The following is a 17,909-nucleotide window of genomic DNA, read 5'->3' on the forward strand; positions in this document are numbered from 1 at the left end:
GAAGAGCAGAAGCAAGCAGCTGATGGGGGTCGGTAGGTGGAGTGGAGTAACGGAGCGTGTTAGCAAACTCGGCTCTGTTCCATTTGCGTTGCCGGTACCAGCCTGTTCTCTGACAGGGCACCACTCAGGCGTCCTAGTTCCCTTATCTGGTTCATGAAGAGGTCTGACTGTAGGGTCTCTTCCAGTTCTTGAGCTTCATGATCCATGGCAAAGACCTAACTATGTAGATATGATACCATCTTATTAGGCAGTCGTTTTGCATGAGGTTTAGTTGGTTTTCTTTCATTGTTGACACTCACAACAGGGGTTTTTAAGGGATGATTTAGTGGCCGTCAGTTAGACTTGGCGCTGCTGAGTGCATATTGCCAGTGTACCGATGAAGGACAACCCTGAGTCACGGCAGCGATGACGTCAGCATTACATCCGAGTGTCTCATGACATGGGGTGGTATCAACTGTCCTTCAACATAACGCTGAGAGGTCAAGGCCTCCTTCCTAACAGATTACAAGTGTGACTGTGCTACCAACGAGTCCGTGCTTGAGGTACGTGTCCGCTCTTGGGTTGACTGGCGTGTTGGACCACGTGCACGCTGAGGTGGTATGATGACCGCGTCCTCCGGTAGAGTGCAGGGTGAAGCCATGGGACGTTGTATCAGGAAACTCCAGGTACTGCTGTGAGGGCCTGTCCTGTGGGCAGCCGTCGCTTCTATAGCACCCACTCGGTATCCACCACCAGCTTGTGAAATCCGCCACCGCGGGTTTCGCAGCAGCCACATTAGCACTGAGCATTACTGAAGCCACTTGCTGGAGGAGACAGTGGAGAAGGGGATACTAAGGAATGAAAGCCAAATACCCTCATGGGAAGGCTGCCTATGCCCTCTCTACTGTGGCAATCTACTCGAGGTGCTAAGAAGAACGTTTCCTGCCTCTGTTTTTAAAGGCATAATCTTCCTTTCTGTAGCCTTTTGCTCTGTTGAAAATACAGATTGTGTGTAGTCTCGCCACAGTTTCTTTTAAGGTGCATCTGGAATTACTTGAAAACCACAGCAGGTAGATGGTGTTCAAATGGTTCTCTCTGGTGAAATCCATCTTCAAAGACAGGATTTGGAGCTAAGGGCGAGGGGGCTGAGGAGCCAGCTGGTGTTACAGCGTCCACAGAACCTCCGCATTGGCTTCTAGCACGGGAGGACTCAGGGCCTTGGCAGCATCCCAGAGCTCAACTATTTTCATTGATCGGTATGAATCATTTTCTCTCTGTTGCCTGTACTTTTGCCACCGGGCACACCACGGAGGTGCCAACAGGTGTGCAGCTGACCTTTCCCTGGCTCCCCGCTGAGGTGCCTACCGTGGAGTTTCTAATCGTTGCTGATTTCTCTGCAGACAGAGCTTTTCGTGCATGCCTTCAAAGATCAGCTGGTCAGGAGCGCTCTTTTAGCCCTCTACACTGCCAGGCCAGGAGGTGTCCCGAAGAAGCCACCGTCTCCTAAGAGCAGCGCAGACGACAGCTGTCCCCAGGACGCACCCCCGCTGGTGGGAAGGCAGGACTCCATACCCCATCACTCAGACTACGATGAAGAGGAGTGGGTAAGTCTCCTGCACATCACTTGCCTCCCTGCAAAGTAGAGCGAGAAAGATGAGAAATGTCTGCTCTTCATCAAAACAAGGTGGGAAGTTTCATCCACAAATAAGATTGTGGATCAAAAAAACAAACAAAAAAAACAAACAAAACAAAAAAAAGATTGTGGATCAATGTGTTCCTTGGGGGCAAATTCTAAACGCAAGCTTTACTCCTGATCACATTTATTTAGCATGAAAATGTGTGTGTGTGTGTCTGTGGTCACACACAACGATGCTGCAGTTATAGGACTTTTGAATACTTTTCTGCATTTACTGCAAAGGTAATATAAACCATTAAAATTGTATTTTTCCCACTCATTTCTGAGAAAATGAGTGGGAAATATCAGAGAGAGAGACAGAACGTGAGAGACTCCTGACTATGAGAAACGAACTAGGGGTGGTGGAAAGGGGGGTAGGGGTGATGGTGATGGGCACTGAGGGGGGCACTTGACGGGATGAGCACTGGGTGTTATGCTATATGTTGGAAAATTGAACTCCAATAAAAAGATAATTTAAAAAATTGAAAAAAAAGAAATACCAAAAAAAAAAAAAAAAGAAAAAGACTGAAATAGACTTTAGCATACCTGGATTGGGGGATGATTTGTTACTGAGTTTTTAGTAGAGATACTGGAATTTTTCTCCTTATGATATTTGTAAAGTTGGCATTCTGCTTTTAATTAGTCTTCACAATATGTAAAGAATTTGCAAATAGGATTTCTTCTTGAAAGACTCATGGCATTGGGAAAAAAAATAATTAAAATTTAAATACAAAAAAAATTGTATTTTTTCTAGAAAAAGAGTCAAAAATCACTCATAACCCACTACTCATTGCAAATATTTTCTTGATGCGATCCAGTGTTTCAGTTCTGGATGTACTTCGAAAGGTATTAGCATTTAAATGGCGGTGGATGGAAAAATCTCCTAAATCCTTCCTGTTCATGATTCTGTGATTTAAAAGAAAAGAGCACCTGTGGCTCCAGGTGCTCTAAAATGGGCAAAAAGATGGCCATAAAAGCATCTGAAAAAATAGCTAGTAAAGGCGAAAAGGAAAAAAAAAAAAAAAGGAAGCCAACATGACAATAAGAACTCTAGTTGGACGGAATCAGAGAAACACGAGGGTTCTGGGGACAGGGGAGCGGTGTTATTCCTGAATAAGCACCTATTAATTATCCAGGAACCATTCAAAGTCCATGCACATCACACACCCAGAGGAGGAAGCTCTTTACCACATCGTGAGTTTAACCAAGAAAGTAGCATCCTGGTCATATAGGTGGTAAACAGTTGGTGACTACTTTGCTTGCCCCCCTAGAATCTAAGAGCATTCGGGGAGTAAATTATTTGAAAGGCCCGACTCTCTCAACAAAATTACTGTCTGAAGGGCTGTGAAGTGATGCCTCATCTTTTCTTTTGATAAAATTTCCATCACAGCGAAGACAGAGGCGGGTTCCAAGGGGTCAATGCTGAATAAGTATTTGTTGATGCTGATTAAGATTGCGTTTCTCCCACAGAAGCATTTTCAAAAGCGCAGATTTAATATTTCCCCTTTTTACCTTCACCTTCTTCAATTTATTCACAGCTCCAAGGCATACATACCTCTTAACCTCTCTGAAGCTCAATTTTCTCAACCGTAAAGTGAAAATAGCAGCCTCCGTTTCGTGTAGCTCTTGGGGTGGTCATGAGATAAATGACTTCCTGTGCGACATCACCCCATCGCCCCATTGCCTGGAAGGGCCCAGCGGGCGCGCGGCATCACGTTAGTGGTGCTGCTGCATGTTGGCTTCTTTAGGGCGCGTAGATCAGATAGTCTGATTATGGGGATTAATATGATTCTTTGAAGTAAATGGGGAAAGTGGATCTAGCATACAGTGTGTATTGTGAATCCTAAAGACTTTGAATAGATAGAGAAAAGAACTCGTATTTCACTTAATTAAACATATAATGTTGACCTTTTGACAAATAATTTCCATTTTTATGTTAAGTCAGGACTTTAGATATCGTCTCTCGCGATCATTTTCACCTCACTATGTCGTGTGAGGCCTCCCCTCGTCTGCCTCCCTGCTGCTCACAGGTGTCCCTCCACTGCCCTCCCTCCTGGTTTCCTTTTCTTTCGATAATTTTTGAGACCTATATTGGAGGTGCTCCAGGTGGAAAGGTCAGTGACCCTAGATCCTTGGGTTCTGGAATGCGGGATCCCTGTCTCCTGGTGGATGCAACCAGATAGTCACAGAAGGCTGTGACATCGGTGTGAGAGAGCCGGGGGCAGGCGGTGGGCTGTGCTGTGTGAGCCCCGCCGAGGCTGTGCGTACAGATGTGCCAGGGGGGAGAGTGGGTAGGGGTGGGGGCTGCGCTGTGGTGGGGGGTAGACCCAGGGACCTCAAGGCGGTGAGAACCAGGAGCAGCTTCGGGTTGCACGGTGGGGGGGCGGGGAAGCTGGAAGGAGGGGATCCAGAAGCAATATTCAGGCGATTTAAAAGCGAATAGAGACTTAACGACTCAAGGAACAGGATGGGGGCCTCGCTAGCTGACCGGTTGGGAGAGTGAGCATGTGTGTGTGTGTGTGTGTGTGTGTGTGAGATCATCCTTAGTTGTTTCTTTGTTCTGCCTTAGAGCTGGTGAAAAGTGAGCATGTCTGTTCTCCAGAGGCCGCTGGATGGGATGCGGCTGTGGGTGGCAGGGCCAGGCCTCCCCGGGGCACCTGCTGGAGGCCGGGCCTGGGCACAGGCTGCAGGCACCCCGGTGAGGTTGCCTCACTCAAGGAGGCAAGGCGAGGCTGGATGGCCTCTTTCTTGTTTGTCTAAGATATTTTCCCAGTTGAATTTTTTGTAAGAAAAGACTTCATATATTTATTTGATAGAATGAGCGCAGGTGCACAGGGAGGGGCAGCAGCGGGTGGGGGGGAACTGGGAACTGGGTGCACGTGGGGCTCAGCCCCAGCATCCCAGGATCACGACTGAGCTGAAGGCGGACGCTCAACCCGCTGAGCCCCTGGCGCCCTCGCAGTTGTGTGGAGACTCAGTTGACCTGTGAGGCTGTGCCAGGCTGAGGTGTGCCCACGTCATAAGGGCTTGAGAAATCACGCCACGACTGATTGGATCACCCTGCATCACGCAGTTGGATCCCTTTGTTAGGAGAGTGGTGACCACCCCCTGCCTTAGCAACCCTCAGTATGGGGTGCTTAGTCACCACCTGTATGACCCCCCCCCACTTACTACCCCATAACTGCAAGGCCGCACCTTCTGACCCCTTCACCCCTTTCCCCACCCCCACCGTCACCTCTGGCAGTATCAGTGTGTTGGGCTGCGATGAACTTGGCTTCTGCTTGTTCGTGTTTAGATGCCACACGTAAGTGAGATCAGACAGGACTGGTGCTTCTCCACCTGAATCAGGTCACTGAGCTGAGTGCCCTGGGGCCCATCCTCCTGGTGGCAGGTGGCAGGACTTCCTCCCTCCTGTCGTGGCTCAGGGACATTCCGCAACCGTGTCCGATCACCTGTCAGCGGACACCCGGGTCGCGTCCGTGTCTGGGTCACTGTGAACAGAGCCGCAGTGATGTGGGGCTGCCGAGACCCCCTTGAGATTGTGATTTCATCTCCTTCGGGCTTATGTGTTCGCAGAAGCGGGATCGCTGGGGCACGCGGCTCTTCAGTTTTCAGTATTTCAGGAACCTCCACACTGGTTTTCAGCATCTGCACCAGTTGATGTCCCCTCCGCAGGGCACAGGGTTCCCTCTTTCCGCATCTACGCCAGCATTTGTCATCTCTGGTCTTTTTGATGATAACCACTCTAATAGGTATGAGGGGATAGCTCGTTGTACTTTGAATTTGCGTTCCCTGGTGATGAGCACCTTGCGGGGGGGCGTGTCGGCTACATTGATGACGTCTTTGGAAAGATGGCCATTCAGTTTCTCTGGTCTGGCCACTTTTTAGATTTTTTTTTTCCCATTGAACTTGATGAGTTCTTTATATATATATGAGTTCTTTATATAGTTTGGATTTTAACTTTGGGTGCCTTATTTTATCTTTAAAGCAGAATCTTGTACAAAGAGAAGGGGAAGAAGAGGAGGACAGGCTGAGGAGAGGAGTAGAAGTTTCAAATAGGCACCAAAGAAAGTGAAGAGAGGCGCTTACTGGCAACATTTGGAAAAATTAGGAAGAATTCCAGTCCCTGGAAAGGACCAGTGAAGACCGTGGTAGGAGTCCACATGGTCGTTGGTTTCCCACTATTTTGAGAATACTTTCTTAGTCTTAACAATAGGAAAGCCTTTTATTTCTTTTTCTTGCCTGATTGCTAAGGCGAGGACTTCTAGGACTATGTTGAATAGCAGTGGTGAGAGTGGACATCCCTGTCTTGTTCCTGATCTTAGGGGAAAGGCTCCCAGTGCTTCCCCATTGAGAATGATATTTGCTGTGGGCTTTTCGTAGATGGCTTTTAAGATGTTGAGGAATGTTCCGTCTATCCCTACACTCTGAAGAGTTTTGATCAGGAATGGATGCTGTATTTTGTCAAATGCTTTCTCTGCATCTATTGAGAGGATCCTATGGTTCTTGTTTTGTTTTGTTTTCTTGCTGATCTGATCCATCAGGTTGATTGCTTTATGAGTGTTGAACCAGCCGTGCATCCCGGGGATAAATCCCCCTTGGTCATCGTGAATAGTCTTCTTAATGTACTGTTGGATCCTATTGGCTAGTATCTTGGTGAGAATTTTTGCATCTGTGTTCCTCAGGGATATTGGTCTATAATCCTCCTTTTTGGTGGGGTCTTTGGTTTTGGAATTAAGGTGATACTGGCCTCATAGAACAAGTTTGGAAGGAAAAAGACTTACCGATTTTTTTCTTCCAGTTGATGCAGAAGGGTCTTCACCGTTTCTCAGCTATTTTGGTTTCTTTCACAGGCAAAAGGGTAGGATAATAATAAAGGTCTTCATCTCCCTCTTTTTCTTCTTTCATATAATTTCTGAATTTCTTCCAGAATGCACTGTTGCTAGAAAGTATATGAATAGTTTTTCTAAATTTACCACATTTAGAAGGAAAATCTTTCCCACTCAGAAAAATTGCTTCTAACTCTCTCTTCCCAATATAATCTGACTCTATGTACGCTATGTACAAATGTACAAATGTAACCAACTTTGATTTTCATGTAACATTCTAATTGATTTTCCATAGCAACTCCTTCCTATTAAAAAGATAACTTGGTTAAAAAATAGAAAAGATAACTTGGTTAAAAAATAGAAATCCCTTATTTAAAAAAAAATCTACCAAAGTCATAACCATTTAACATTATTTTCAAAGCTTTATTTTACTTTGAAAAGTTGAGTAAATCCAAAGAAAATGTAGCTAATTGAAAATGCCTTTAGAGACTGTGCTATTAAATGAATTGGAAACATAACTTTGAGTACCACTTTTCTTAGTTAATTAGGTGTTAGAAAAGTTTCAGCACTTATTACAAGTCTAATCAACTTCCTGAAATAATTCAGTGTTTTAAGTTAATTTAGTTAGGTTTCTGTGATATATGAATTATTTAGGTTGGTTTAGATTTGCACTTAAGATTACAGTAGCTCCATTTAAAAAATTGTTTTATTTAATGTCTTATAATGACTGTAGTTTTGACAATTACTTAGCTTAAGCCTTTAGCTTCTTATAATAAATATTGGAAAGTAAATATATGCCTTTAAATTACTCTTGAATTCTACTCTGTTGATACATGGAGAAGCCTTTCTTTTTGAGGTTAGAAGAAAGAATATTAATTCTAAATCAGTGTGAGGCTGTTCTCTGTTCAACCTGTTTTGTTGGCAAAATTGATGACATGAATCTGGATAATAATTATCTAGTCAATATGGAAGAGATTGAAACTAAAATGATCATTGACAAAAAAAGTGTTATTTGCTGAATTTTACTTATTAAATGACTGAGTGCTTTAAAGATTTATTTTCCTCAAGTTAGCAAACAATTAAACCCAAAGGAATGTCGGGATTTTATGACAATCTGTGCGATGAAATAAACTAATATAACATTCCTCATCTTCTAGCTGGTAAAAATGACATATTGCTTTTCTTTCTCTTTATCTCTACAACAGATGCTTCTAGCAGCTGGGATTCCAAGATTAGTTTGTCCAAAATATGAAAGCATGTCATCCAACTAAAGTATTAAGTTGACCCAGTTTTTGTGGCTTCCAGTAATTATACTATTCTCTAGAACACTGTGATTTAACTTCAGCATTACTACACTGATGGGTTCAGGGCTAAATCTGTCTACCCTCATTCAAAAATTGTTAAAAAAAAAAAAAGATAAACTTCTGATCCTTTATATTCTGCTCCATTCCAGCAAAGAGCAGAAGTAGGAAAACTACTCTTATTACTTAGGCAAATTTGTTTTTTAGTTGAACTAAATTTCTATAGCAGGCAACATTTCACCGTCCACATTACCCAATTAATTCCCTTCTTTGTGTTGTAAATGTAAATCAAATTTTAAATTTTAGTTCCATGCTTAAACTAGGGGAACATTTTCTGTGCCTTCTTATGGTAAAATGTGTTTATCTCACATAAGCAGAGTAGACAATTCATATTAACCTATAATAAATTGTCAAGAATTTTATAGGTTTTTAGAAACAATAGCACAAATATATAATAATATTTATGTCAGAAATCCTGTTAATAGAATCATATGTAGCCTGAAAAGAAAATTGTGGTTTCTCTGTAACTCATGTTCCCAAACATTGCATTTTTGCAATGAGATTTACGTAAGCCACTTTCTAGTATGTTCTGTACTAACATCTCACAGTTCATTTTGTACTGCAACTTTCTCTAATGATGTCTGGAACAACTATGAATCCCTTAAGCTTCACAAGAGTAGGTAGAGCTATTCATAGTGCCATAATTAGTAACCGTAAGCATACATAGTCGCAAAATATTACTAACTACTGAAAGCAAAACACATTTACCAACCAGATACCTCCACAGGCCGTCTGCAGTGATCTGTATTCTCAACTTCACTTGCCATCTTCTGTCTACATCTTAGACCTTGTCTCTAGGGAAAATAGTGCAGGCTGTGCATAATGCAGAGGTACCTATGCAAATTAATAATTCAAAAGACATTCTGTTCAGTTCTCTGACTGGCTAGAATTATTTTAAGTGAAGCCATTGACCCGATCTTAATAAGAAGGAAATTCCTTCGTTAGAGGTAATTAATTCTTATAGACAACTAGATACTAACTTTTGATTTAACTTTTCTAAAGCAACATCTTAGAGTTTAGTTACCTGACTGAATGAAATTTCCACTGAATTATGGCCATTTATTTCTAAATTTTATATTATAGACAGAGATGTATTTTATATACATATGCATTTGACTCCAAACCATTTTGTTTAATAAAGCATTATTCTCGCATTTCGTGATGATACAGCCTCATGAACACTAAATTATACTTACTTGTTTATATACGTTTCTTCTTTGTGGTCATGATCTTTATAAGCTCCTAAAGGGCAAAGTCAATACCATATTCACTGCTGTGTCCCCCGAGTTAGCAGACCATCTGAACAGAGAAGGCACTCATTACTTATTTGTAGAATAAATTAATGACTTTGAAATTTGTCCTCAGATTATTCTTATTTACTTTCTTATTTGGAAACATGGAATAGTTAACCTTAACGTGACCCTGCACTATGTCACACACCTTTTCCCTTAATAGAATTCATGAATTCTTCTGGAGATTTTGTTTTTCTCTTCTAGCCAAAAGTACCGAGCTATATCCCTTACTCCTTAGTGCATATTTCCCAGTGTCATAATCAACTCACCCGATATTCAATAAACATAGAAAGCAGGAAAATCCTAGATGGATACAGAACATCAGAGATGACCAAAGAACATGATGAAGAACATGGAACATGATAGACTAAGGCCTTCAGAAGACTCCAGAAACCCAGTGGTGGCAATTTTAATTTTATTTGATTATTCATGTGCTGATTACAAAGGTCCTAGTTACACAGAAGTAATTTTAGATGTTACCCAGCAAATATGATTGGAAATGACTGTTTTCCTCTTTCCCAACTTTCTATTTTTCATCCCTAATCACATATAATAGGGTTGTTTGGTTTTATAAATCTTATAATGAGGAGGGGACATTGGAAGCATGTGCTCACTCCCATTAGAAAGGGCAGGTAAAGACAGAGAGTATTAGGCTCGTGGTTCCCTATGTCACAACCGAAATGTGTTCTATCATCTGTTTTCTTGATGGATGAGAACCATTCCTGAACTTCGCCAGTCCATTTCACTCAGGAGAAATGTGCTTTGAATACTTACCCAATATTAAAGTCCACAAAAGGTGATTAAGCAAAGTTCATGACTGTCTATTAAAAAGCACAAATGTTCTATTAAAGAAAAGAAACCCCAAATGAGATCTTTATGTGCATGCATATTCATGAAATCCTGACAATTTCTAGATTTTCCCACATGAAGTTAATATATTCACCTTCAGTTCCCTGTTTTATAGCACCTAATTCAGTGCTTTATACACACTAGTTCCATGTATTTTTCAGAGTTAATGCAGGAATAAATGAATAAATGGATTTGCCGAATCAGCAGTTCATCCTCCCAACTCAAACTAGTGTTTTTAACAGAGATATTTTATTTTTATTAATGTAATGGTGACTTTCCTGTGGTTTTATATTGAATACCATCATACCCCTTGGATACTTTATTGACTCTTACAATGCCTGATTCAACGTCAGATATTTTCATTTGCCTGGGTGTAATGAATATGCAAACTGGAATGAATATACACACATACTTTAGAAATTTATTACATTCAAATCAAGTGCTCTTAAACTTTAGTACATTCTAATGTGAATAGTGAGACATTATTTTCTAGACAGGAATTTTTGAATCTCCATAATTTAATAAATAGTTAAAAATGCTGAAGTGGGGCACCTGAGTGGCTCAGTCAGTTAAGCATCCACCTCTTGATTTTGGCTCAGGTCATGATCTCAGGGTGGTGAGATTGAGCCCCCACTGGGCTCTGCACTGGGTATGGAGTCTGCTTCAAACTCTCTCCCTCCCTTTCCCATTATCTCTCCCTCTCTGTTCATGCATGCTCTCTCTTGAAAACATACATACATACATACATACATAGATAAATAAAATGCATATATATATATATATATATATATATATATATATGTATGTATGTATAATTGACTTGATATATCAGGGGAAACTCTGTTAAAAAAAATCAATCCTGGAAATTGATTGTATGCAACACACTAACTGATAATGTCATATAATTCAGCCAGTTGTGCAACTATCTAATGTTGTGCAGATAACATCCAATTACCAACTTAAAATTGAAAGCTTTAGTTAATCAGTGGATTTATTTTTGTTAATAGACAAATACTCTATGTAATGTTTTCAACAAATTGAAAGCACTACCATAATGTGGCATTTATTAGGGTGAATGCAGCCATTCAGAGTACGAGCTTGGTTCTAACTTTAATTTGAAGATGCATGTGATAATATTTACTTTAGTTGTATCTTTTTACTTGAAAGTCACAGGTTGTGAAGTCAATCAACAGATGTTAATTAAGCATCAGTAATGTGCAATAATGCTATAGGTACTTGGGAGAAAGCAAATTAAGTATAAAATACAGATCCTCAAAAGCCATATCTCGTTTAATTCAAGGGAACGGCCAGAACTCATAAAATAAGCAGAGATATTATAAGATATGGAATCTTTCCCAGAATGGAGGTGGTTGTGTGATACACATTAAACACATCAAAAATATTCAGAGAATTAAGCATACTGAAAATACTCAGAAGTTATATGAAGGTTGAAGAAGATGAAAAATATCATCCCCTCCTTTCATTCATTCGTTTGCTCATTTATTCATTCTTTTATTTACCTATTCCCTGATGAGTACTAGGACCTGAGAATAATAGTCATTTCCCTCATAGAGCTCCCTGTCTACTAGAAAGAAAAAATGTTAAGCAGAGAAAATAGAATGAACCATTCTTGGAGATGGTGAGACTTGAAAGGGTGAGAATTGGATTGATGGAAGGAGAAGGCATTATTCTAAGCATAAAAAGCAGTATGTGTCAAGATAGAAATATGAGTTCCTCCAAGGTTTCCTTCATATCTTTGATGTTCAGCACCGAGCAAGCTTGTAGCAGATGCCCAGAAAGTATATGTTGAGCTAATTAACAGCTTGTTTCTAGGACAGCAAGACGACTGACCTGAGGAAGTTTTCATTTTGAAGACTAACGAGAAATAAGGAGAATTATGTAGGTTGACACGCTGCAGAGGCGCCTCTGGGCTGAGAGAAGAATGGATTCTTGCTGCAGTACAAAGCTGCCTTTGATCAGAGGAGTGATGATGTGAGCGTGATGATGGATGAAGGTGATCGTGCACTCGCGTAGGCCTGATCGTGTGATAGCTTATTGTCTGGGTCTGGCCACGAGCCAAACCAGGGGAATACGGAGGGGTCTGCTAGAGAAACAGCAGCAGGCTAGCTGAATCCACGTGTATGACTAGGGACTGGATTCCAGGGTGAGGCCGGCAGTGTGGTTATCAGGAAACAAAGGTCAGAGATTTTTACATGAGTAATTAGGTGAAGTTAAGCAAGAGGATCAATAGGAAGCAAAGGTTGGGGAATCTCACTTAATTCTGATGGCTGTCACACATCTGGCTATTTAACACGTGCCAGTTTGTATCATGGAGTATTTCAAGTGCAATTCCTCTCTTCCCACAGTCTGCTTGAGTGAGGATTCAGGGAGAAGAGCTGGAAGCTACGGAACGAGCAAAGGTTTGCAGTGTTGAGGAACTTTGTCAAGTACAAATTGCTCTCAGTCAACTCAAGGGTAAACCTTATTAATTCGCTGGCTCGTTCTCATCAAAGTCCTCAAAAATTGGTAATGACAAGTGGGGAATTATACATAGAGATACAGATGCAAGGAAGCTTGCCCCCCTTTTCAGCCCTCAGTGAAGTCTTCATATTCTTGCTGATCAAAAATTGGCCCCGGAAAAATTGGGATCAGCTAAGCATTGCTGAACTCATAAAAAAAGAAAAAAATTAAGTTAACTCATCTAAAGGAGTCAGGATTTCTCTCGATGGCACCAATCTCATAAATGTGTGGCAATGCTGAATAAGCAACATGTCCCCTGCCCTCATGGCTCACTTTGCCGGGTCCAAAGTCCCCCCAACTACTCACTGGTATATCCATTATATTTGTATATCTATTGCCACTGGGCTTGATGTGCATGATAGCTTAGGTCTTAACCCAGAAATAAATAAGGACCAAAATTACACCTGACTCAGATAGAATAAATATTGCTACTAATTCCCATTGGCCTTGATCGCTCATTGCCGAGAAATAGTTTATAGTCCTTCACCTCCAAGAAGTTGGATTATCTAAAGCCTCCATTAAGGTCAAGGACACCATATGGGCTCTATGTAATAAGTTAGATTTTAACCCACCAATTTTCCATTACATATTTCAACAGGAGACTCACCAGGATAATGACTGCTATTTCAGGGCGAAGGGGGGGGGCATGGAGCAGGAAGGCCTAGCAATCTGTTTCTCTGATGCTCTGTTGTGTTGCTTTGATTTCGGTTTTGGTTTGATTTGCTGTGATTTGAAAACTTGCAAGCGGGTGAGGAGCTAAGCAGGGTCTAGAGTAATATCCCTGATCGAAGAAGGGGAAGGCTGGAAGCTCCACGTACTACGCCACATTCTTAGGCTTCCATTGTCTTCGCCCAGCTAACCAGACTTCTCTCTTCATGAGAGCCATCTGAGATGAACTGTGTGATTTCAGTAGGGAAGACAATGGAGTAGGCCCCAGTCATTCCAACAATCTAAGCAAAAAGAAACTCCTACATGGACTGTCCTCATGAGTGAAAATCATTAGAACTAGAATGCATTTTTGCTGATAATTTCCCTTTGTGTGAATGCTTTCACATAGATATTATAGAAAACAGTTTACAAGAGAAATCAGATATTCAGGATTTCCCTACAAGAATATCGCCTACCCATTTTTGGCATCCTAATTTCAAAATAATGATTTTGCAAAGAATAATTATTAATTTTCTCCTAGAAATTGAATTATCTTCTCTCCCTATAACCCATTCCTTATTTTACATCCCCGACACATAGAATTTGGGTTTTTTTTTTTTTTTTTTTTTTTTTTAGAATTTGGGTTTTGATGCTGACACTGTCCTCTATTCATGTTAGCCACGGACATCCTTTGACCCAAGCTCATTGACCTTTTCGCCAAGTGATTGTTCCATCCTTGATTGTATGGCCCTCTTGATTTCAGACTTAAGGGTACAATGTGACCAGCCCGTCCTTTTCAGAGTCCTGTCCTAGTGATTTGCCATTAGATTCATTTTCAAGTCTCAGGTAACTGACACCTACTCTTGCTCATGTGAGGTGACACACGCCTTTTCTTGAACCTTTCTGTGGCTCCTTCTCCTGATCTTCCTCTGTCCAGCTTTCCCCAGAGTCCTAAGAATCTCACATAAGCGGAATTCCTACTGTGTGCCACAATTCCATGGGAAATCATAGGGGAAGGAATCAAATCTTTGAAACCAAATAGAATTTCTAATTTAGTTATACCCATTTTAATGTGGAATGTTATTCAACATCTCTTACCTGAAGTCTTCTCATCTCTAAAGACTGAGTCCATAATGTCAATCTTATGTGGTGGTTTTGAAGGTAAATTAACTAATTTCATATGCCAGGTGAATGTAAATAGCAGCTCTCAACCTGCCTCTGGGTTGGAGTCATCTCCATTCTCCTCTCTCCTTTTCTCCATCTCTCTCTCTCTCTGCCTTTCCAGGCCCTGTGCAATGTAGTGACGACACAGCCCTCAACTCATAAACTAGCATTAGAGACAATGGTCTAAATCGATAACTTTAATCTACTTTGTGTATGCCATAAAGGAAGAAGAAGCAGTAACTAACCAAATAGCATTCTCTCCCCTCCAACTAGGCAGGATCTTCTTTCTAAGAGAGAAAGACCAGCTTGAGTCTGCTCGGGGTCTCCTGCTGAGTGTGTCTTCAATAAAAAATCTGATTATATATGAATCATGTATTCATCTTGCATAAGACACTGCTCAATTTCTCACCTCCAACGAGCATCCTCCCAGATTGTGTGTCCTCTAAGTGTTTAATGACTTAAGTATTTTTCTACTATTTACCACCCAACCTCTTACCATATGGTTGTTGGTCTCATCCAATGAACATACCTCACTCTGCACCACATGCCAATAAAGGTCTCTTCTCTGTCTGCAAAGATTACTTTTTCTGTGAGTATAATCCTATAACGCAAAGTATAAAGGAAGAACAATATATAGGGGAAGAATGTAAAATTATCCTTTTTTATATTCTTATATTCTGGTCTTTGGAGATGTAATTAAGAGAAGTTGGTTAACCCCATATATTACTTTATATAAGAAAGGCAGCATGCAATACAACTTGATTTTTGATCAAAATAGAAGGTTCCTCTCAATATGGACAACAGAAAGAGAATTGAAAATTTATCTCATGTACAAAGCTAATCTGGAAAATTAAGACTAATACCTCCCTTTTTTTCCCTCAGTAACAGAGTTTATGCCCAGTGTTAGCTGGAGAGCTGCTTCATTTTTCCATTTAATAGCTTTAAAGATGCAGTGGTTGGTGGCAATTAAGGGATGTTCAGGATGGGGGCCATCAGTTGGTTATCGTGGTCTGAAATGTAAGCTCCTTACCAAATCCCAAGGAGTGATGTCGGGACCTCAGTTTGCTTACCTTTCTCCACACTTTGTCCCAGAAGAAGCGAGCTTCCCTAGGTCTCCTGCACCATAGCTCAGAGGTGCCCCTACCTTATTTTCCTTGACAGCAGGCAGGGCATAAAGCAATTTATGGATGTGATTGGTGTCTTAGTTTCCCTTAGAGGGGAAGTGCTTTTAATTTTTGGTAGAATAAGTCTGCCTTTAAGGGAAAAATTTTTGTGATTAATAACATATGTCACACCCAGAATTACAAGGTGATGAAAAGCAAGTTTGATTCATTTAGGACAGCCAGCAAGAAGAGGATGTGGTTTTGCCAAATTGTAGTAATTTTCCAAGCACGTTCATAGAGATGATGTTATTTGGCTCCCACTGCAGCATGGTGAGGTAGGCAGGGCATTCCAAACTGTAGAGGAACCAACTGTGGTTCCTCAGAAATGAGGTGGTTTTACCATCCACCATCGTGTAGGTGGATTTTTAACTTAACTTTTTAAACCTTGAATGTTATACTTTTCCTCTTCAGCTGTAGTGTGCATTATCTGTAAACTCCCATATCTGTTACATTATTCAATTAACTTAGTCTTTATAAGACAACCATCAAATAATCTAAGCTCAATTCTTGTTCTTTCTTCCTAGATTTATCTTACCCAAAATGAGTTTCTATGTTTATAAACTTAGTAAAATTAACTTGGGTTAAAAAATACACATTTGATAAAAATATATAAACTACTAAGGAATTACTGTACTTGACTATTACCTTTACATTAAGAGCTATTTCAGAACTATCTGTTGCAGAGAAAGATGCAAGAAAAGCATCATAAATCCATTTGGTTCTTATGTGATACATAAGATACACCTAATAGGTGTATTAGGGTCCTTCAGAGAAACAGAACCAAGAAGACATATAGTATTTATTACAAGGAATTGTCTCACATAATTTTGGAGGCTGAGAAGTCCCATGATCTGCCATCTGCAAGCCGAAGACCCACGAAAGCTGGTGGTGTAATTCAGGCTGAGTCTATGGGCCTTAGAACCAGAGGAACCAGTGGTGGATATTCCAGCCCAGATCTGAAAGTCTAAGAACCAGGAGCACTGAGGGCAGAAGATCAATGTCCTGATTCAGTCAGTCAGGCAAGACGGATCACATTTTGACTTTCTCTACATTTTTTTTTTCTATCAGGCCATCGATGGATTGAATGATGCCCACCCACACTGGGGAAGACAAACTGTTTTATGAGTCCACCAATTCAAATGTCAATTTCATCCAGAAACACCCCTACAGACACCCCTATAAGTAATGTTTAGCCAAGTGTCTGGACATCTTGTGATCCAATCAAGTCAACATAAAAAATTAACCACAGTCACAGATGGGGAGTCTGTGACTCCATCTAAATGATGTGGAGAGAGGACAAAAAGGGAAGCTAGGGATGAGAGGCTACCATAATGAAACTGTATTTAAAGGTTTTCATAGGAAATAACAAGTTCTCAGATTTGGAGTGGTCAGAAGCACCTGAAGAGCTTGTCAAAGTCTCAGCGTACAGTGCCTTCTTCCTAGTGGTTCTATTTGACTTAGTAGGAGCCAACGATCTGCATTTTAATTCTCTGGGTCATTCTGTTAGGGGTGATGTTAAGACCACACTTTAAGAACTTCTGTTACCTAGAGCAGTGAAATTCATAGAGATAGAAAGCACCATGATGGTTGCCCCATGGCGGGGAGAGGAAAATGAGTAGTTCATTTTTAAAGGGTAAAAGTTTCAGTTTGGGAAGATGAAAAATTCTAGATGGATGATGGTGGTGGTTGTATAATAATGTACTTAATACCCTTGAACTATAAGCCTAAAAATGGTTAAGTGATAATGTTATGTACATTATCACAATAAAAAGGAAAAACAAGAATTTTGAATGCAAATTATAGCTATTCTTTAAAAATATTGGTGTGTCTTTGCTTTCTTACTGGGTGTTGATAAGGAAAATAGATAGGTCCCATTTAAGATATCATAAGTTGTGCTCAATTATGGATTAATATTGTACAGTAGTTAATCATTTCTTTATGACTTAGAAAAAATGATGAACTAAAGAAAAAATTATAGCATTTAAATTTTGCTTTCTTAAGAGAAAACAGATTTCTTCTTGTATAGTCATAGTCTGGCCAAAGTAATGGAAGTATTAGAATTAGTCACTGAGCCTGCATCCTTATGATTGGTCCTCTGCCTGCTTCCCAGAGATGGATTTGTCGGATTTTGCCTTATCTTGTGTTTGCAATGAAATTGTGTAGTGATACTCATGTTCTTTTCAGGATAGGGTGTGGGCCAACGTGGGGAAGAGCCTGAACTGCATTATCGACATGGTGGATAAACTGATTGCAAGAGATGGTGCCAGTGAAGGCGGCGGTGGCAGCAGCAAAGACGGAGAAAAGGACGCTTCTCCAGTGGACCCCATCACAGCTCATCCAAAGGGTAAGGAGTCATTTTTTTTCCCAGTCACTGAGTAAACAAAATGAGAAAGTCATGATAAAATGAGATAGAAAAAGAGGAGTCAATC

The 17,909-nt window shown here is 40.6% G+C and overlaps 1 protein-coding gene and 1 long non-coding RNA gene across 16 annotated transcripts in view; one reads left to right on the forward strand and one right to left on the reverse strand.

The window, feature by feature from the left end:
• Positions 1 to 17,909, forward strand: part of INPP4B (inositol polyphosphate-4-phosphatase type II B) — a 707,387-nt gene that overhangs the window by 590,387 nt on the left and 99,091 nt on the right. For 13 of the 15 annotated variants that reach the window (XM_035702054.2, XM_025462335.3, XM_035702058.2 and 10 more), the window contains 2 exons: positions 1,380 to 1,583; positions 17,665 to 17,824. In XM_035702054.2, the coding sequence (XP_035557947.1) occupies positions 1,380 to 1,583; positions 17,665 to 17,824 (364 nt within the window). The remainder of the gene's footprint in view (positions 1 to 1,379; positions 1,584 to 17,664; positions 17,825 to 17,909) is intronic. The other 2 variants (XM_049097162.1, XM_049097161.1) reach the window with 1 other exon arrangement.
• LOC118351459 (uncharacterized) lies at positions 9,038 to 16,457 on the reverse strand. Its single transcript, XR_004806929.2, has 3 exons — positions 16,302 to 16,457; positions 14,847 to 14,918; positions 9,038 to 9,143 (listed from the first exon to the last, which is right to left on the reverse strand). It is a non-coding gene; the product is annotated as an uncharacterized LOC118351459 (long non-coding RNA).

The sequence above is a fragment of the Canis lupus genome, chromosome 19 (genome assembly GCF_003254725.2).
Source record: "Canis lupus dingo isolate Sandy chromosome 19, ASM325472v2, whole genome shotgun sequence".
Classification (NCBI taxonomy): Eukaryota; Metazoa; Chordata; class Mammalia; order Carnivora; family Canidae; genus Canis; species Canis lupus.